The following is a 20717-nucleotide window of genomic DNA, read 5'->3' on the forward strand; positions in this document are numbered from 1 at the left end:
CTCCTCCCTGCCGATGACGACTGAACAAAATTTCGCTGACAGACAACTGCGAATTAGGTTATACACCATCGGTATTCCATGCATCATATTCGTACTCTTCAAGTATGTGGCAGATACAAACTACTTTACGGAGACTAGTGTTATTGCCCCGAATCTCGTGAAGGAGATCGCTCTTCACGATGGCAAGGCCACAGCAGATGTTATCGACCGGGAGAATGAAAAGGAACAAGTAGCATCAGGTCTCCCACAGAGAGAGCTTGAGACAGAATATCCCGTCCGAGTAAATGTCGAAGGTAACGATAAAGTGTGAGGCGATCAAAACTGTGGGATGGAAAGACAATTTGATGGCAAGATTGACAGTCAAAGTTGCCCGAGGAAGGCATAAATTGTCGCGGAAATGGTCATGTGCTTGAATCAAAGCTTTTGAGCACATTTATAAGCCGAAATTAGATGGAGGAATTCGACAATACTGGGGGTTTAGACTAAGCTCGTGCAATATAGATCTTCAGCAACTTTCATCCCGCGGGTTCTTTGGCACTCTCACTGTTTCAGACCAACCAAAAAGTGAGCCCCTGAAGTGCCATTTTGCCAGACGGCTCAACTATTTATGCAAAAATCCACGGCACACTGGATCGACACACTTCTATCCCTGCAGAAGTATAGATTATATCCTAAGAAGCCCTTGAGTGGATTATTCGGGGTTGGCCGGCTGGGCATTGTTTGTATTGAAATCCCTTCCTGGAATAAAATCCACTAAGCTCTCAAGCACACGCGCTGTATAGTCGGAAGATCAAAACCCATAAACCTTAGAGCTAGATACGCCTATAGAGTTTATAATTTGGCAGCCCAGCTGTCCAAATCTTTAAAGCCTGGGTCGTAGTCGTAGTAGTATCTGCTTCTACCACTCATTATAAGGGCAACTTCTCCCATAGTCATCTTCGCCAAAGCGTTCGCACACCACTCTGGAGGCTCCATACTATTCTCTTTGTCACTGTTGACAAATTTGTCCATCTCATCCTCCTTCATGATACCCTTGTATTTCCGGGCAATCATGTCATCTACCATCCGGGTGCGGGTCAATCCGGGATACACTCCGTAGACTCTGACATCTGGCTGTTCATGATCCAACACTTCAATGAACCTGGTCAAAGCTGCTTTGGTAGAACAGTACTGGATCCACCCAGAGTATTGAACAGTCCTATCAACGGCTGAAGATGTGATGATGATCTTGCCACGCGACTTGGACAAGTCTGGTAAAAAGAGTTGAGTCTATGGCAACGAAATCTTAGTGATCGGGTGACCTAGCCAAGTCTTGGAACCTACTAGTAGCATAGGAGCAAACACATTGACGGAGAAGGTGTGCTCAATCGTTGCTGGCTTCATTTCCTCGAGAAGTTGTATCTCGCCCATGATGCCCACAGTGCATACTAGGGTGTCAAGACCACCCATGAACTCAAGCACCACTTGTCTCGCTTTTTCTCTGACAGCTTGCATGGAAATGTCGCCACGAACGATACGTACGCGTGTGTCATTATTGCGTGTCAGGTCTAAAACCTCTCGAGAGACATCGAGGCCCAGGATAACTATCTTGATATCCTGCCGCCGGAGGAGGAACTCTGTGAGCTTTGCGCCAATACCTAGGCCTCCCCCAACGACTAACACGCGCTGGACCTTACTCATTGACGGTGTAGTCGTATACAAGGTGTATGGCTTGACTTGAAGTTCGACCGCGGAGAACCTATCTTTCTCAACATTCTTGCTCCTAAAGAGCAGATATAAGTTACACGCAGCGGCTGAGTTGATCGTGGCCAGCCAACGTAAAGGTTGAAGTGGGCACTAGCTCCGCCTCGGCCACCTGGGATCTTCCACTCAGTCCGTGATGGTCTCCACTGGAAGACGATTATTAGCGGTAACTTCGACCCTCTGATGCTTCGACACTGATGTCAACAGTTGGGGCCAAGCGAATCGCTCAAGTCCGACACCGAATATACCGAAATTTTGATCACTCCGCCAATCAAATCTTTACTAAAATCCTCGCCTTATCCCGCAGGCTGAGGCTGGCCCATTGTTTTCTGATCAGGGAACGTAGATCTTTCTCAGCCTTGGTGGCTACGTATTTGTGCTGTGACGCCTTAGTCCGAATTGCCCCTGCGGCTGACCATGTCTGAAATCTATGTCCCAGATACATCCCTAGGAACGTTGTATCAGCTTCAAAAGTACTGAAATTCCAGCCAGGAACTACGGTCATCCCAGTTCAGCGTTAAGGCTTGCCTAAACTTCGGCCAGGCAAGTCGCCCTATTTATTTAGGTATGAGAGAAGCTGACGATGGTCCAAAAATGACACCATTGACATTCTGATTCTACAAGGCGTCTTTGTCATGGGGCGCGGCCGCTGAGATTTGCTTTTCTAGAGTCACCGATCTCCAAGTTGCAGCTATGCGCCGGCGTCAAACATTTGCTTGTTCTCGGTGCTACAAAAAGAAGAAAAGGTGTGATGCTAAACTCCCAGCCTGCGCAAATTGCGCGGCGGCCGGTGTTCAATGTGTGTCCCTTGACCGCGAGTCAGAGCATGATATACCTCGAAGGTAAGTGTTCAGGGTGTAGATGACAGATAGTGGTACACATCTAGTGCCACAGGCTCACAGCCTACCAGCCTAGTACAGTACCTTGAGCAGTCCATCGCAGAATTGGAAATTGAATTGGCACTTCTTGCTTCGGCGACCACAGTGGGACAACAAACCATCCTGGAGGGCGATACATTGGATCCTCCTTCCGATGGATTGCTTGAGCCCGAACAAACCCAACCTTCAGCAAGCCTTTCAGAAACAATAGCAGCAACCACGCTTGAGGCACGACAAATGTTATCGGCGCGACCAGTGATTGCAAGTCTGTCAAAGTTGCCATACCTGGATCAACTTCGTGCAGAGGCTCACTTGCCAACTCCACTAACACATTGCAAAGGCCTGGAAGATGAGCGGAGCAAATCAAATGTAAAAAGAAGCATTGCGGCAATAGTCCCTGCTGATGTCGCCCGAAGATTGTTCGATGTGTACATTGAGAAAGTTTTGCCCCAGTATCCCATCTTTCAGCTCGACGACTTGAACGAGATGCTGGAAGACGTCTACAGCCCTTTAGCTGACAAGCATCCACGATCCGAATCAAATCTTTTCATCGTACTTCAGATTCTGGCTATCACTGCGGTATTATCCAAGTCCTCAGATGTGGAGCGGTCACTGTCTTTGGCGCGGTCGCTTTATGAAGAAAGCTTGAGCCATGCAGGCCACCTGAATACTACTAGTGTAGAGGCACTGCAGTCCTTCTGCCTGGTAATCCAGCTTACATATGTTCTTCCTGCGTGCGGAGAACTTGTGTACCTGGTAGGTGAGGCAATGAGGATCGCCGTGGAGCTTGGATTACACGAGGAGTCTGCGTTTGAGTTGACTTCTAGCCAAGCAAACTTCCGGCGAGGGCTATTTTGGGTGGTCAGTAGCAACTCACCACGAATTGGAAAAATCACACTGACGCTCATGTAGATTTACACTCTTGAGAGATCTGCCAACATCACCGGCCATCGCTGCTTTGCCATAAGGGATGAGGCTATAAAAGTACTGGTTCCTGATCAGATCTACTCCAGTTTGGGGAGTGACTCGTCCATCGCCGAACGGAATCTGTCCTGTTTTCAACATGCGATTCAATGTCGCCGATTACAGTCGGAAATCAGCGGGGTTCAGTTTTGTAACAAGCCCTTCCTTGCCCCTTCCTACGCCGACTGGGTGAGTGAGCTTGAGACCAGATGCAAGGAATGGAAGTCCAAAGCGATGGACAACACTGGTGATCCCAGCGACTCTATTGACATCAAAGCGTCTTACAACGACTTCATGCTCCACCGACCGTGTGAGGCAAACCCGCATCCCTGTGAAGAATCAATTGCTTCATGCTTCCGTGCAATTCAGAAGCTTGTGGCTGGCTACTGGGAAACTACACTAAATGATAGCCTCAAGTTCGTATGGCATTGCGTACACAATTGTTTCGAAGCAGGGACAGTTCTACTTCATCTCATCATACACTATCCTCGCATCTTTAAGAAAATCGGCGAGACGACAATCGCGGCTGCCTTAGATGTCACCAATCAAGTATTCAACGTCCTCTGCCTTCTCTCAAGTAGGTGGCCGGCGGCATTGAGATGCGCAGAGTTCTTCGACACCCTGAAGAAAGAGACGCTTCGAGGTTTCTTCGGGGTTGGCGCAATCGCCAATACCAATACAATCAATTTGAACGTATTAAATGACATGGTGTTACATCGGCCAGGCGACACGCAGTATGTGAAGGATACCAACAATGTCGATATTTGGGGAGAAGCTTTTAACCACTGGCCAACCTCTACCAGCAATCTCAATGACACTGTTGACTGGGATATGTTCGACTTTTCGTTCTCCGAAATCGAGTTCGAGAATATGAATTGGGCATACTCTACCACGCCAACGTTGGCTATCGGAGAGTTTCCGCAGAATGAACTATTCCCGCCTGCACAAATATCATCTTCACGGTTGACTCAAACTTCTGATGCAACCAAGGTTGACTTTACAGTCGATAAAAGCTATCTCACCAAAGCATTAGCCCAGCTTCCGCCATGCACCAAGTGCAAAAGACGGCGGACAAGATGTGACAGGCTTTTACCCTCCTGTCACCAATGTGCCAAGTCCGAGGAAGAATGCAAGAATTACGACCCAGTCCTGTCTCAGGAGACGCCTCGCCGGTACCTCCACGCGCTGGTCCAAAGACTTACTGAGCTGATCAACCAGCATGAGATATCAATTAAGGGATCCTCCGCAGTATCCTTGATCCAGAGTGAGAATGCTTTGGATTCAGCTGACTCGAGCGTCAAACTATCACCCCCACCCGTCATTTGCACCCACCAAAATGAAAAGTCACACGTCCCGATCGTTCATTTTCTTTTTGGCAAGGCCAGTGTCTTCTCATGTCTCTCAACTGCAGCTTCCACTCTCTCACAAATCAACAAGAGTATCGATAATCAAACTAGCCAGTTGTTTTCAACGGCTGCGACGCACGTAGACCATATCTCTGAGTCGACAACGCGGGCTGGTGTCGAGCTACCGACCGAGCATACTGCAAGACAGCTAGCGCAACAGTATTATTACAGTATAGAACGCCATTGCCCCAATCTCGGCTCAGAAACAATCAACAGTATCATCGATGCTTGTTATGCTGAGAAAGAACGAGCAGTGGAGACCCCGTCGTGGGAAGAGGCGATCCTCTGGCTAACTTTAGCGGTAGGTTGCCGCCTCTCAGATCAGAAGTGCAATCAGTCTGGGAAAATGTCAAGACAGATGTTTGCCAAGGCGACTGAAAGCTATGCGCATTTAATTTCGAAACAACATAATCCGTCTCATACATGGTTGCAGCTCGAAACGCTCGTATGCTGGTATCTTGCCCTTGATCCTGCGGCTGGTAGCATTTGGCGAATGCTCGGCCACATATGTCGTTCAGTCCAAAGCTTGCGGCGGCAACTAAATTCTGCTGGAGGAGGCAGTCTAGAGGAATGGACATTGTTTACGACAATATTCCGAATTGAATGGTAAGCTGCTCTCTATTCAAATGTCGATATGCTTTATTGACATTCATGGCACAAGCGATGTCGCTGTAGCTTTCGGACGCCCCCCACAAATCATCGAGGTGGAGACCCCAGCGAAGGTAAGTCTGAGGCAAGGAATGGCAGCCTTGATAGAAGAAAACTCATCAGACCACAGTTCAATTGTACCCTGGAGGGGCCACAACGTCTTCCATCACTGCTCTACGAGCTGAGTCGGTGGAAGCATCGACTTCTTATCTCTCTATCCACCCCGCTCGCAAGTCATTACTTGGTCGAACGGCGGCTTTTTGGCTGTCGAGACGCCTTGAATGCATGGCTACCAAAATGGAAAATAGCTGTGATGTCGCTTCGTTATGAATCCCCTCCGTCTGAAAATATCAACAACGGCAATTACCAGTCCTCACTCGAAGCTTACGGGACTTTCTACCACTGTGAAGCCATGATCTTATATCACCAGGTAGCACCTGAAGCGGTTCTCCTGACAGAGGCGGTTGCCGCGGCTGGAACCATGATTCGTTGCTTTTCAACACTTTATCTGCTGCGATGTGCAGTCACAGACATCAAGAACCCTCTACAAGCTTCAATTCCGGTAAACCATCCGATAACGTGGATGATGGTACATGCACTTTGTATAGCTGGAACTTTTCTGGCTTCAAACTTGGCAAATCGTCAAGAGCTGCCCCCCTCCGACCTGAACTGGGGTGATGTTGAGCTTTGTATATCCCTACTTTCAGCCTTGGAAGACGTTCATGAGTACGCAGCTAAAGGGCTTTCTGGGTCGCTCTCTGTGCTATTACAAGGTTACAGAGATACTACACTGGTGAGATGATGTCGCTTTGTGTCAAAAGCTGTTTATTGTGATATCATGCTACCATATCAATGCAATCTGAGAGATAGCTAGCTGAGCACATAGAGGAATCAACCCTTTGTCTCGATCAAATGATACCAAATGACCATGAAGGATCCCAAGCCCCAATCAAAGGCAAAACAGAGAGCTACACAGATGGAACTCCACTCTTGACCTTCGTGACAGCCTGTGGGCAATAATTATTAAGCGACAGCGTAACTCTGATGATGAACATCGCCTCATCCCAAAATCCGCCTCTGTGGTGGACTGAGGAAACGTGATTCTTAGGGACCAATCCAACCTCACAGCTTCTCGTCTAGGTCCTTGGTTCTTCTCTCATGATTGGATAGACTGTCAGAGAGAATTATGATGGTGTGATATCAGGGAACGAAATCTTATGCTATTGTACTATATTCTACCACCCATGCTTCTCATGAGGGACAGTTTAGCCACCATAGCGTTTGCATACAGTCTGAAGGTTTAAATCCTTGTGGTGGTGAGTCAGCTCCACTGGGAATGAAAAGAACATGTGTTGGAAGGAAGTCGAGGGGGAATGATAAGATAGGTATGCTCCTGCCTTTGGCACGGCGATTCTCTGGCAAGGAAGGAACCTCCTGTTGTCAAAAGTCTCTCAGTCAGAATTCGAAGAGGAATCTGCATCTCGACTCGAGGCCCTTTGTTCATCGTCAGAGAACCGCCTCACGTATTTGTACCAGTTTCAATCCTCGTCCATATCGGTATTCCTCATGATTCTCCTGCCAACACTATCGTTTCAGATACCTTCAATCCTACGTGGTTCTACATGATTCAGTCTACTACAACTACCCTTTCTATCACCAACTGACATTTCCGCCTCAAGATGAGCGCAGCGTAATGTATCAATGGAGGATAGCCCCTCTGCAGACGCTCGCGCAGCGGCTCCAGATCCCTCTGATCCACCCAGGCCGACGGCAGAAAAGTCACTCTCGGCTTTGAGATCCCTCTCCGACGATGCAGCTCAGACACCTCCTCGCATAGCATCTGCCACCATCGACCAAACCATCCAAGACCTTGAAAACTTGCTGGCGGAGGCCGTAAAAATGGTCGAACAAGAAGGAAACCTCAACAAGACGACCAAATCATCGTCTCGTCGACAGTTACAGTTACCATATCCAGACTCTGTGGCCGATGCCAATGTCCCACGTCATGTTAGCTTCTCTGGAAGAACAAAGCGTCCACAGAAAGGAGGCTTAGAAGATTCAAAATCTGTCAGATCCTTTGACAGCAGCAAGAGTGCATTGACCTGTCGTGGAGCCTGCAGTGTCGACAACCTACTCCTGCTCGAACCACGACCGGTTGTGGAAGACCATGAGGAGGACCAAGACTCGACAATTGAGAGAGTCTCATTAGATAGCCGGAACAGGTCAAAACTCACACCAAGGCTGGGGAAGACCAGATTTCAGCGGCGTCCGGAGATCGGTCTGCGGACAACTTCAGCACGAGTGGGCAGACGCGGTGGCCATCAGGACTCGTCAGCCAGGCCGTATGCTCGTTCCAAATTGGCGTTGGGACCCTCAGAGGATGACTTAAAGGATGACAAAGACGAGGGGCCTGGGGAAGAGGACAGTTTTCTCCGTGCTCGGCCAGGACATGAACGGCACTACTCTCACATTTTTGCAATCAACTCCAGACAGGGGAGCATGCATGTCACTGGTGTGGATCGAGCGTCGCCCATCTACAAGATCGATCTGAACGGTACACGACATGTGGACGTGCCAGAAGGCCCCGATGAGTTCGACGTGTACGAGACCTCACACCATGCACCGATTGCGCGGAATTGGCCAAGATCACGCAAGCGACTGTCAGCATTTGTGAGTTGTTTCAATACAGCTTGTGTGGGACTGATCCTGGGGGTGTACTCAGGTGAAGTGCCGGCAATTCAGTATGTCATTGTTGATTTCGACCGAGTGGCCATCCTCGGAAATGTGGCATTATACGTGGGACTCGGTATCTCCACCATGATCTTTTGGCCACTACCTTTACTACACGGCCGAAAGTTCTACACTCTTTGTTCTCTCCTGGTTTCGTTGTGTCTACAGATACCGCAAGGCCTCGCACTGGGCAGTTTCAGAGACCCTGACATGACGAGATATCGGACAATCTTGTTGATATCACGCGGGGTGTTGGGGCTAGCACTTGGCTTCGCCAGCATCAATTCTTTCGCAACACTGCTGGACGTTTTCGGGGCATCATTGCAAAGCAGCCATGCGGAGGAGGGACTAGTCAATCCCAATGACGTGCGACGACATGGTGGCGGACAGGGTGTGTGGCTGGCAATCTGGTCATGGTGCAACATTGGCTCGATCGGCCTGGGATTCATGCTTGGTGCATTCATCATCAGTGGCACGTCGGTGGACTGGGGGTTCTGGATCATATTAGTGGTTCTCATGATTGGGACTCTACTTAATCTCGTTGCGCCCGAGGTACGGAGGTCAGCATTCCGACGAACAATCCAGGAGATGATGGGGGAGCAGGGTGGATTCAGCCGCATCGGGCGAGGCGAGGTAAAGATGCATCTCACGGGAAACGGGCCGTACTGGTGGGGAGAAGAAGTCAAGGCTGGGCTGCAACTGAGTTGGAAAATGGTGAAGCAGCCTGGTTTTCTGCTGCTGTCCATCTACACGGCATGGGTGTATGCACAATTTACCTTGATATTGATGGTGAGCGTATGTGTCGGAGAACCAAGATGTGAATGCTGACGTGTATCAGTTGCTGGGGGCGCTTGTGTCGACGCAATATCGGTATCCGCCTGTGAGAGTTGGTCTTTGCGGAATGTCGTTGACGCTGGGGTCGGCTTTGACACTGCCTTTTCAGAAGGCGTCCTTTTTCAGCCGAGCCCGATACTATCCGCCGCGAACGGATAGCATGACATTCCAGAAGGCGATGATCTAGGAATCTCATACGGTACGGAGGACGGTGTTCACTCTGCTCCTTCCACTGGCGGCGATTGGATATGCTCTAACAGCACGAGGTCCCAGTATGCCGGTGGCGGTGCCATGCGTGTTTGCAGGTCTGGTCGGCACAGCATCGAACTTGACGGGTGCTGAGGCATATTCATTGATGATGCAGACATTTGACACATCAGATCTGCAGCCGGGAATGACTGGTAGGCCAGTTCGACGAGCAGTTGGGCGACGAAATTCTTGGGGGCGGACCAACTTCTCATGCTACCCACGGGTGAGCGCCGGGGTGGCAGTGACGCAAACGCTACAATTTTTATTTGGAGCGATCGCGACAGGAATCTGTGGACGGGTAGAGAGACGATATGGAGCGATGCAGGCGGGGGCGATTGTGGCTTCGGTGTTGTTGTTTCTGACGTTAATGTTTGGCTTGGTGGTGGTTCGATGGAAGAGCGTTCAAATGATTCCTGCTCGACACGACCGACGACGGAGTGGAGATGCAGGTTGGCAGCCTGTGGTGTTGGGGAGCCCCAGCGGGTTGACGCGCAAGTTGAGCATTCTGGAGATGGGAGATCAGTCTCGGTGGTCGGAGATCCGTCGCATCAACGGATTGGATAGATAGAGGGCATAGGTGGTGGAGCTGTTACTCCGGAGTGTTGGGTTGGCTGGGGCTAGGTGGCGATCAAAATGTGGACATTATTGTGTACATAGGCACAGTAGGCACGAGTAGGGTAGGAATAGGAACTTTAGAAACTTTGATGGCCAGGCACGAGTTGCGTCAGCGGTGGGATTGAGTGTGACATATGTATGTCAGTGCGAGGGTGGTTGAGTTTTGGAGGAACCTAGAGACTGGTGAGTCAGCAGAAGCAGGGGGGGATTTGGCCAGTGAGCGAGAGAGAGGGAGAGATCGTACATACTCCGTAGGGTGGGAAGAATGCAAATAGAATGGACTAACTGCTTGGAGTAGTAGTTGTCGAGGAAGAGAAAAAGTAGGTAGGTAGGTACCTACGGAAAAGTGGATGGACGCCTAAGGAGTGAGGTTTCTCTTTTCCAGTCTCTTTCTCTGTTTTTTGGTGGTCAATATAGTAGACAGGTTTAGTTGTGAACAACCAAGAACTGGAGTCGTTGTGAGGGATATCAAAAAGAGGGTATGCGCAGATCAGAGACAGGGCTAGTGAGGTGACGGTGAAGTGGCAATGTTGAGAGAGGGATTGAGTGAAAAATGACGACGATGATGATGATGATGATTGCCTGCGCCCATGACAAAGAATTGAGAGTCAGGCACAATTCGAGAGCTTGAAGTTTAAAACGCCGAGTTGCCGTTGGGTTGCGTTGCCATTTCAAGTGTCGCCTGTGCACCCTAAAGAATCCTTTCCCCCACCCTTTTTAGGCTCTTCCGCCATTGAGAATAGGCTTAACTTATGCCCATACTGGCTGCATAAGGTACTCGTGGAAGCTAAGGTGGACATTATTAAACGAGAAACATGCTTATGCGATGCAGACAAGATACCACTTGACCACTTCAGGCATACGCTGATGTTAACTTGATGGTCACTTGCAGCTATCTCTAATTCATCATCTACGGAGCATATGCTATTGCAAAATAATCTGATCTCCGACCAGCAATAATAATGGTTACTAAACCCCTGGCCGAAGCCTGAATGATTGCTATTAAGTATGCTAATCGCAGTCAAGCCTTAAAGGCCGAGCAACACTGGATCTGGTGGGTCAGGAGGGTCTTAAGGGCCAGATAGGGATGGGGTTTCTAAGGAGTTCTACTCCGTAGGCTCTAGACTCTACTTAGAATGTGGAGGACGCCCGAATTCACTTGGCCTTTCGGGCTGTCGGCCCAGGTGATGAATGCTTACCCGCAGGCATGTTTGCCGCTAAATCTTTGCTAAATCTTTGGCGAATGCGCCCTTATGTCATCGTGGATCAACAGCATCCACCATCCACCGCCCACTGTCCACCACCATCCACCATCCATCATCCATCATCCATCATCTGCCCCAAGTAAACTAACAAATAAGGTAGTACAATACCTATAATAACTTATTACATGGAGCAATCGCAGCCAAGTCATTAACTCCAGTCGACGGCTTTACACAATTTGAATTCATCACATTTCCCTCAACCTGCCATCTTCACACTTTTCCTTATACCTTTATCTTGACGTCCATGCTGTAATATTGGACCTCGACTGTCCTTATTATCCCCATCACAATTGCTCGACATTGATTGACTGACTGTCACATTTCCCACCCACCATCCACCATCCAGGCCCCCCACCCTCCAATTCCACCCGCAGTCACTGTCGCAGTCACCGTCACTCAATCTGCCAGTGTCCCGTCTCTCGTTAATCCCCCCATAAACACATCCTTAACCCACCGTATCCTCACCATTCAAGAGCGTCGAACCAACGCCGCAATACAAGATGGATATTGTTGACCGGGGCGTGGAGAGGGCCGAAATACAGGCGACGAGGACTTGGTCACAACAAAGCAAAGATCGTCAATCCCTCCGTAGCCAAAGGTCTCAGCGCTCTGTCGCTTCATCGTCTTCCGCTTCCAGTACCACCACAGATCAAGATGTCATGCAGAGGTTTCCCACCGCCTCTGCCGGGACCCTAGGTCGCGTTAGAACACACCCTGTCGAGGACTACCGAACTGAGACGCATAGATTGCAACATATCCAGACCGTCGGTGCAAGTGTCAAGTCGCGCTCTGAAACACGGCCTCTCCCAGAATTTGGTGGTGGCAAACCGTTTCCTCCTCTACTACCTGAGCGAGAAGAATATGTGGTGGAATTCGATGGCAAAGATGACCCTTTACATCCCCAGAATTGGCCGTTTAAAAGAAAACTCATCATTGGCGCTATCCTCGCCTTCACTTGCCTCTGTTCCACCTTTACCTCGTCCATTTTCTCCGCCTCGACCATCACTGTCGCTGCTGTCTTTGGCGTCGGTGTCGAGGTCGCTACTCTCAGTACCTCGCTGTACGTCCTTGGTTATGCCTTTGGTCCCCTGATTTGGGGCCCCTTCAGTGAGTTGCAGGGTAGACGGCTACCTATTTTGGTCGGCATGTTTGGCTTTAGCATCTTCTGCTTTGGCTGTGCCACGGGCAAAGATCTCCAGACCGTCCTCATTTGCCGTTTTTTCACCGGCATGTTTGGATCCTGTCCACTCGCGGTCGTTGCCGCCGTCTTCTCCGACATGTTTGACAACCAGCAGCGTGGACCCGCCATTGTCATCTTCTCCTCCATGGTCTTCATGGGTCCCATGTTAGGTCCTTTCATCGGCGGTTTCATCAATACTTCCTATTTGGGATGGAGGTGGAATGTCTACCTCCCCGGCATCATGGGTTCCGCCGCCCTGATTCTCAATGTCTTTTTCCTCAAGGAGTCTTATCCACCCGTTGTGTTGGTCGGCAAAGCAGCCGAGTTGCGTCGCCGCACCAAGAACTGGGGTATCCACGCCAAACAGGAAGAAGTCGAGGTTGATTTCAGGGAGCTCATCACTAAGAATTTTTCCCGTCCTATTCGATTGTTGATCACCGAACCCATCATCCTCGCCATCACCATCTACATGTCGTTCATCTACGGACTTCTCTATCTCTTCTTGACCGCCTATCCCCTCGTCTTTCAAGGCGTTCATCACTTTCGCCCCGGTGTCTCGGGACTTCCATTCTTTGGCATGGTGGTGGGTATCTTCATTGTCGCTGGATACATCATCTTCACCTCGCGTCAGTACAACAAAAAGTTGGAAGCAAATGGCGGTATCCCTATTCCAGAATGGCGTCTGCCACCCGTCATCGTTGGTAGGTGCATTGCCTCCCATTGAATGACGTCCAATTGCTAACTCTTCACAGGCGGTGTTCTTTTTGCAATCGGCCTTTTCTGGTTCGGCTGGAGTGGTTACAAGCAATCTGTTCACTGGATCGTGCCCACCCTGTCTGGACTTTTCACTGGCTTTGGTCTGTTGGCCATTTTCATCCAGTGTTTCAACTACATTATTGATTCCTATCTCATGTTGTAAGTCGAGATTCTAACCTATTGACCACAACCCATCAACTAATCTTGTTGACAGCGCCGCTTCCGCCATCGCGGCCAACACCTTTCTCCGGTCGATCGCCGCAGCAGGTTTCCCATTGTTTGCACGACAGATGTTCAATGGCATGGGGATTGAATGGGCCAGCACTCTGTTGGGAGCCTTTGCCTTCTGCCTAGTGCCTATTCCCGTCATCTTCTACCTGTACGGCAAGAAACTCCGACTCAAGTCCAAATTCGCGCCCACCATGACGCCCAAGAAGCCAACTGAGGAAGACGGCTCAAGCGACTCGGAGTTGGAAATGTCTGCCCTGCACGCCACCAGAAGCCGAGCACATCATGACGCTGTGAGCAATCGAACAAGAACCCGTACTATGACCCAAACAGGAGCCACCACGACTGCACCTCCTGTCGTCAGTCCAAATACCACGGAAAAGTCAGAGACTCAGGTATAAACGATAACTTGACGACCCAGGTTGGATACATACTGCCTCTGGCCAGAATGAACAATTGGTCTGTGGGAGTGTGAATATGTACAGTCTTGTTTAGCGCGAGCGTGACAGTTTTAGCTTTGTTTACGAAATTAATAATGCGGTATTTGTATGGCATAGAATTTGAGATGCTTTGGTGACGTTGACTCACACTTGACCACACCTTCCCTTGATATCATCACTCTTGATCATAGTGCCTTCCTTTCAACGGGCGAACATGTGGTCCCATCCACGTGATCATTCCTTGACATGTGTGTGTACTTGAGGCAGGTGCGGGGTGATTATTGGGACCCCCCCTCGACATGGCAGGAGCGACCGTCGCAAAGCCAATTAATTCGCTTAATTACTTGGGTACCGTGACTATTCGTACCTCGGCGTACTACGTACAGGTTTATTATTTTGGTTCCTGCAGCCAAAATCTGCAATGCAAAAAATGTCGGATATGTTCCTGTCGGCTAGAAGCACGTGCGCCACCCACACCATCCTCATCCCTTTACCCCGTCGGATCGGGGACATCCCGACGTACATTAGTAGTGTTTATCTTATATTGCTACTTCTCTCCGAGGATGAACACCAGAGCAGAACAGAAGGTTACTTGAACTTGATGTGGCTGCATAGTTGGCTTATAAACATTTCAAATTGAACCACATTTTAATTAATCCCTGTCATTCTGGAGTCGACGCGGGGAGACGGATAGTGACACTGCTTAAACGTTGGTCGATCGTGGATCTTGAACCAAATCAATCACCAGCTCATAAACATACCATCACACCATCTCGAATTCTTCGAGCACATGCCCAACATGGCATCATCATCATCATCATCTACATACCATGACTTGTTCGTGGGAACATTCAATACTCCCCATCTCTACACCCTAAGGTTTACACCACCAGACAACTCTTCCTCCTCGTCATCATCAGCAAAGTCACAACAAGGCACTCTCGACATTCTACACCGATCTCCCGCCATCGGCTCCCACTCATGGCTTCATCTATCGCCTCGCAGAAAGAATGGAATCCGCAATCTCTACGCCACAGCATGGACAGAACCTCCCTCTGTGGTGGCCTACTCTGTCAATTCCCCAACCGACATCCAACTCCTTGGACAAGCCCAGACCAAATCACGTAGTGGCTATGTCGCTGCAAGTGAAATTGCCGTCTATTCTGCGGGAGGCGCCACCGGTGAGGTTTTTGCTCTTGACCACGACACCGGTGCCTTTGTCAACCCCAAAGCATCATCTTCCGAGTCCACAAGCACCGATCCAGCCACCCCCGTACAACCTCTTCAACTCCTCTCCTTTGTCGACGCCCAATCACAACGAGACGACGGATCGGTCATGGACTTCGGTGGCCTCCGGCATGGAGCACACTCGGTCGACCTATCACCTTCAGGCTCAGCCCTGTACATTGCTGACATCGGGCGGAACTGTATCTGGACGTATTCGATCGATCCCTCGACAGGGTCATTGCAACTAGGCGAGAAACACATCTCGCCTCGACCGACCGACGGTCCACGTCACGTATGGCCCCATCCCAACGGTCGTGTCGTCTACGTCTTGCAGGAACACACCAGCATGGTGGATGTCTTCACGGTAGATGTCGAAACAGGCACGAAACTGACCCACGTCCAAGCCGTGCGCATCATCCCCGAAACCGAACAAGAAGGCGACTTCTGGGCCGATGAGGTCAGAACCAGTCTTAGCGCGGGCGATCGACCAAAATGGATGTACGCGAGCACTAGAGGGCTGACGTCCGACAAGAAGGGATATGTCGCTGTTTATGGCCTGGATGACGATGGTTTGATCGTCAACGCTCCCATCATCTCCTCTGCTGCCAACCAGGATCCCTACGCCGGTTTGGCCTACATGTACGAAACCCCAACGAGTGGCGGCTGGGCCAATGCCGTCCAACCGGGTCCGACCATTCAAGGGAAAGAATATCTGGCTTTGACTGATAGTGAACTCGGCTTTGTCTTCATCTTGTCCTGGGACGGTTCTACTCTCGTCGAGGTTGCCCGTACTCAGTTGGACCAAGGTGCTGGCGCAGCTACCGCCGTCTGGCTATAGTTGATGTTAATCCTCTTTGGACCCATTTGGATTAATACTCAACTCTCACTCAAAGATTTGGTCATGTGCTTGTCCGTGTCTAGATCCCAGATCCCAGATCCCAGAGCCCAAATCCAGACTGCAAAGTCAAAATGTCAAGGGAGATTCATTTTGAGTCAAATTGTGCCATTCATCTTCATCGTTCTCATCTGGTCTCGAAACCAAGGCAGAGGATGTACTCGAATTCAATACTCCTCTTTGGTAGAAACAATCAAACAATCATACACTGTGATCCAATCTTAATGACTTGTTTTTGGTTTGTACAATCGTGGTTTCATTTCTTCCTTGTATCGACACAGGCCGACGAACAGGCAGCCCATATGACAGGTAATCTACAGGATTCTCAACCCACAGCACTCAACAGTCGCAGCTCGAACATGCGCTTGACGACCCCACCAAAGCATTGTTAACTCCTCGATAAACTGTTTGTCTGAGGCGCTCCAAGTATCAAGACCCATCATCACCATGTCTTCTTGAGAAATTTCTACCACCGGTTGTTCCTCTTCCTTCTGTAGGAGAGCTTGAGTCTCATCTTGCTCACCGCTGAACTCTTGATCGGTGGAGGTGGTATCATCCCCGACGCTTCCATCCTCGCTGGGATCGTCCTCGTCATGATAACTATCCTCATTTCCGTCGAGCCCATCTGCACGGGCGATGGCTTCGGCTATGGTCTGGAATATTAGTCTCGTCATCCGATGGAAGTAGGCCACCAAAGCAACTTCTCTGGTTTCATCCTCATTTCCCCCCTCGTCTTGCAGGAGGGAGAGGTCATGCTCAGCTTCCATCTCTTCCAATTCGGCCAATCCACTTCGTCGATCTCCAGCCGAGGCCCACCATACGAGCGAAGTGTATGCCACTCGTGACCATGACGTAGATTCTACTACTGTTCGATGGGTCGAGTAGGTCGATGAGACCGACAAGATAGATGTATTGTCGTCGTCAGATGACGGTTTGCTCAGATTTGTCACGTGGCTGGGTTCAAACTGACCCAAACCTTGTTGTAGGTGAAGATAGCGGTGGAGATCTCGCTGTGTAGCTTTGAGCCCATTCCGAGGGAAGTTCTTGTCGAGTGAGGGTGATGATCTGACAATCTTGGGGAACGCTCTTGCATGGCTTTGTTGTGATTGGGATGGCGGCATCAAGACGAGTAAGTCGTAGAGCTCTGGCTTGGTGCTCAAGACATCGTCAGTGGTACATGCAACCCAACCTTGCTCCGTAGTCGCGGCATCATTCCGGTCTCTAGCGTCCTCCTGCAGACTCGTGATGTCGGAAACACCAATGGTATACAGAGGCCGAAGTTTCGAGTGAAAAGCGTCGGGAATCCCACTTGCCGATGACGTCTGTGGCGAGATGGATGATAAGATGGAGAGGTTGTACACTGAGTGACTGTTAGAAAGCAAAATGAACCCAATCAAAGTTGACAGACCTAGGTTACAAGTAAACTCGACCGGGGCGTCAGTCACGATCAAGATCTTTTGGCGAAGCAGTGAAGCTCTAAAGACAGGGAAGATAAGCGGCCCAAAGAGTTTCAGTGACTCTAAAAGGGTCGTTGCAGGATGATAGGGAGTGAGAGTATGATGGGAAGAGATGAAATGTGTCCCCGAGCTCATTGACTGCGATTTTTGATAGCCTCTGGACTTTGAGAGTTGGTCCGACGATTCGGCAGGTGTGTTGGCAGTATCCTGGCCTGGCTCAAGTTTGTTCTGGTTCCAGAAATCTTCCAGCTTGGATGTATTCTGAACGTCCTGGATCTGCGACCTGCAAAGGTCAGTGAACCCACCACACCGCCTCTGTTCGGAATGTATGCTACCTTGCAATATCCTTCAGACCTTGACCATGGAGCCATATTCGTCCTATCCGTCCGTGGTCGAGAGGTACCAACACGCCAACGGCTAGCATGCGTGCTTTGCGTTCAGATTGTTTATCAGGTTGGTTGAGGAAAGCACTCAGACCGACATAGCCTTGATGGACAAAGTATCTTGCAGAACAATCAGGACCTATTTAACACGGTCTAAGTGCAGACCACTCACACTAAGTCTTCTTTGACATTGTGGAGGCCCGAGGGGAGAGACTTGAACTCCACCACCCCTTCGACTTGAACTGCGCCGGAAGCGTGAGTAAGGAGGGTAAGCGTGCGTCAGGTTGTTGACTGACCGCCATCGATCGATCTGTGCCAGGTCAGGGTGTACCTGATATCCGTCAGTCAGAATCATTGTTTACTTCAAGATCTGGTTCAGCATACCCCTTGCGGTGGTCGAAGTTGACCAGGAAAGCTGCCGCAATCCGCGGTGGAGGAGACTCATTGCTAGTGTCGATTCTGAGAGCTTGATTCACCATTTCTGGAATATGTTGATGCCCATGTCATCTAGGAGGAGACATTTTATATCAAGGCGTAAGAATGCGAGATTAGGCAAGTTTACATGCCTGTGGACAAAGACAACCACCACATCCACTACTTCACGGCTTCACTGTTGCATGGGCCGACGTCAACTTGCATGCCAAGACAACATTAGAAGCATTGTGTCCCGCCATAGATAAGTGCGCATCGGGCCTTTGTCCCCCGCGTGAATTTGACCACCACATTTCTCCCATCAAACTCTTTATGGCTTGAGTAAATCCTTCTATGAGCAACTAGATGTCGTCTTGTTGAAATTTGGCACAAGGACAGGTTCCACAGGCATCCCCATATTTTCTGAAAGGCCCCTCTTGCATGGGCAATGGAGTGGGATCCCTCTCGAGAGCGAAGACCTGTGGTGTTGGCCTACGCCGGTGGAGTGAATCTATGGTCGAGGAATTCATTCTTTATAAGGGTGAGAGGCAAATTGCTCCCTTGAGGCAGCATGAAGGACATCTACTGCGGAACGAAACGATCAAACAGACCCATAACAATGAGAGTCCAAGCCGATACTAAATTTTGAATAGTTTATAATCCAATCAAGATCCATTCGAATGGCTTTCCCGCTGTAGTATGCTCGGGCTGTGTCTATGTGTGTCATGTCCATGATTCGTTGAAATGCATGCCTTCCGTGAGAAAAGACTGCTTGTACCTACGAGTTTTTGTCTTTCCCACCGCAAGCCAGGGACCCTTTGGTCTTTTTGAACAAATATGCCACTCCACCGCCTCCAACTTCATCAGAGTCCAATTGCAAAACACGCTCCAGACAAGCATCATCAACAGCGGACAGCAATTGACTGGCCAAACCGCCATTGACATCTGGATCCACGCTCGAGCGTCTCAGGTTCGAGGTATCAAGATGGGTGTATTTCATCAATTCCATCTTTTCTGCCTGCACTTCAACCTTTGCAGGCAACTTTCCAGTTTCCAGTTTTTCCCTCAGCTTCTCGATGAAAATGGGTGTTTCACCATGTCTGAGAAGGTCCTCCAAGTCCGGAAGTTCACCACCTAACTCATCTAGCAGAGCATGTCGTGCTTCGTTGGGAGTTGCGACGCCACTTTCACCCGTTGGTGTGTCCAATCCAGTTCCATCGCATTTGCATCCGATGAGATCGTGTGTTTGGAGAGCCTCACTTTCGTCGAGCCTGAACAAATCCCGGAGTTCTTCTTGACTGAATGAGGAGGTGCTTGTCTTCCCATTCCCAACTTCACCGTCACCGGACATGGCCACTGAGCTAGCTTGCATGATGCTGTCTGCCAGAGCTCTTTTGACGGCCTGCCTTTGCCAAATGCGTTCCTCGAGACCTCCTTTGATGAGAAAGCGGTAGATTTTGCATGCACGTTTCTGGCCTTGTCGGTGGATACGTGCTATGGCTTGGTCGTCGGTTGCAGGATTCCAATCAACATCGAAGAGCACCAGTCGACTCGCTCCAACGAGATTGAGACCGACCCCTCCAGCTTTTGCGCTGAGCAAGAACGCAAATGCCTCGTTCGCATTCGAGTTGTTGAATTTGTCGACGATGCCTTGACGCTTTTTGGCAGGTACTGAACCATCAAGACGATGGTATGTGAGGTTGGAGTTCAAGAGCAGCTGTTCAATCAGGTTGAGGGTAGAAGTATAATTGGAAATTACCACGATTTTCTCGCTGGTGTCGCTCTTGATGTGTTGCAACAGATGATCGAGTAATCTGATCTTGGACGACATCGAGTTGCGATAGAACTTGGAAAGCCCCGGAGACAGCATTTCGTTGAGGGCGACGAGCGAGGATGATGGAGTGCTATCGTCGTTGCCGAAAGCTGGGTCCATGAGGGCCGGGCTATTGCACAGCTTTTTGAGAATGGTGATCAACTGGAAAGCGCTCTCATTGCTTCGAAGTGCACTGTGGAACATGGGTGATTGAATGACATTTCGGTAGATCTTGGCCTGCGCCGGAGTGGGCTTGCAGAACAAGACATACTCTGTCTTTGGTGGAAGGAAGTCTGCTAAGATGTCGGCAGTCCTGCGGAGAATAAAGGGAGAAGTGGTACGGGCCAACTCTTCGCTCGCGTATTGCCCACGCTCCATGTCTTCAGGGGTTGCGTTGGGTTGACGACTTTTCATGATTGGGGCTTCAAAGTCCTTGACGAAGCCTTTTTGGGATCCAAGGCACCCGTCGTTGACAAAATTGGCCATGGCGAAGAATTCTCCCAGATCGTTCTGGATAGGTGTTCCGGACAAGATGATGCGTCTTTTAGTGTTGAGAGATTCGATAGCTTGGGCATTCTTGCTCTTCATGGTTTTCA

The 20717-nt window shown here is 49.8% G+C and overlaps 4 protein-coding genes across 8 annotated transcripts; 3 read left to right on the plus strand and 1 right to left on the minus strand.

Moving 5' to 3' along the window:
* Positions 1–2436: 2436 nt before the first annotated feature.
* Positions 2437–6440, plus strand: PV10_03526 (uncharacterized protein; the record flags this gene model as incomplete). The annotated part of the gene is made up of 5 exons (XM_016367987.1): positions 2437–2585; positions 2654–3482; positions 3534–5596; positions 5652–5712; positions 5769–6440. 5 exons carry the CDS (start codon positions 2437–2439, stop codon positions 6438–6440), a joined length of 3774 nt encoding a protein of 1257 aa, XP_016227505.1.
* Positions 6441–11368: 4928 nt separating this feature from the next.
* PV10_03527 lies at positions 11369–14135 on the plus strand. 3 transcript variants are annotated; one of them, XM_016367988.1, is made up of 3 exons: positions 11369–13212; positions 13264–13426; positions 13482–14135. In XM_016367988.1, exons 1-3 carry the CDS (start codon positions 11832–11834, stop codon positions 13894–13896), a joined length of 1959 nt encoding a protein of 652 aa, XP_016227506.1. In that variant the 5' UTR covers positions 11369–11831; the 3' UTR covers positions 13897–14135. The 3 variants fall into 3 exon arrangements, with proteins under 3 accessions (XP_016227506.1, XP_016227508.1, XP_016227507.1); XM_016367990.1 differs by having other exon boundaries at positions 11369–13426; XM_016367989.1 differs by having other exon boundaries at positions 13264–14135.
* A 332-nt stretch (positions 14136–14467) lies between these two features.
* Positions 14468–16276, plus strand: PV10_03528 (uncharacterized protein). The gene has a single exon (XM_016367991.1). The coding sequence runs from the start codon at positions 14726–14728 to the stop codon at positions 15998–16000; it is 1275 nt and encodes a 424-aa protein (XP_016227509.1). The 5' UTR covers positions 14468–14725; the 3' UTR covers positions 16001–16276.
* A 26-nt stretch (positions 16277–16302) lies between these two features.
* PV10_03529 lies at positions 16303–18466 on the minus strand. Of its 3 annotated transcripts, XM_016367992.1 has the most exons (6): positions 18282–18466; positions 18194–18228; positions 18070–18139; positions 17850–18017; positions 17466–17797; positions 16303–17417 (listed from the first exon to the last, which is right to left on the minus strand). In XM_016367992.1, exons 1-6 carry the CDS (start codon positions 18374–18376, stop codon positions 16372–16374), a joined length of 1746 nt encoding a protein of 581 aa, XP_016227510.1. In that variant the 5' UTR covers positions 18377–18466; the 3' UTR covers positions 16303–16371. The 3 variants fall into 3 exon arrangements, with proteins under 3 accessions (XP_016227510.1, XP_016227511.1, XP_016227512.1); XM_016367993.1 differs by having other exon boundaries at positions 18070–18228; XM_016367994.1 differs by lacking the exons at positions 18070–18139; positions 18194–18228; positions 18282–18466 and having other exon boundaries at positions 17850–18059.
* Positions 18467–20717: the final 2251 nt, after the last annotated feature.

Source organism: Exophiala mesophila (genome assembly GCF_000836275.1).
Source record: "Exophiala mesophila strain CBS 40295 unplaced genomic scaffold supercont1.2, whole genome shotgun sequence".
In the NCBI taxonomy this organism is placed as follows: domain Eukaryota; kingdom Fungi; phylum Ascomycota; class Eurotiomycetes; order Chaetothyriales; family Herpotrichiellaceae; genus Exophiala; species Exophiala mesophila.

Coding starts and splice junctions, on each gene's coding strand:
- PV10_03528 (XM_016367991.1), top strand. CDS start 14,726: ATGCCCAACATGGCATCATCATCATCATCATCTACATACCATGACTTG.
- PV10_03529 (XM_016367992.1), bottom strand. CDS start 18,376: ATGGTGAATCAAGCTCTCAGAATCGACACTAGCAATGAGTCTCCTCCA. Junction 18,229..18,281: donor AACTTCGACCACCGCAAGGG/GTATGCTGAACC, acceptor GACGGATATCAG/GTACACCCTGACCTGGCACA. Junction 17,798..17,849: donor GGTCTGAAGGATATTGCAAG/GTAGCATACATT, acceptor TGACCTTTGCAG/GTCGCAGATCCAGGACGTTC.
- PV10_03527 (XM_016367988.1), top strand. CDS start 11,832: ATGGATATTGTTGACCGGGGCGTGGAGAGGGCCGAAATACAGGCGACG. Junction 13,213..13,263: donor TCTGCCACCCGTCATCGTTG/GTAGGTGCATTG, acceptor AACTCTTCACAG/GCGGTGTTCTTTTTGCAATC. Junction 13,427..13,481: donor ATTGATTCCTATCTCATGTT/GTAAGTCGAGAT, acceptor TCTTGTTGACAG/CGCCGCTTCCGCCATCGCGG.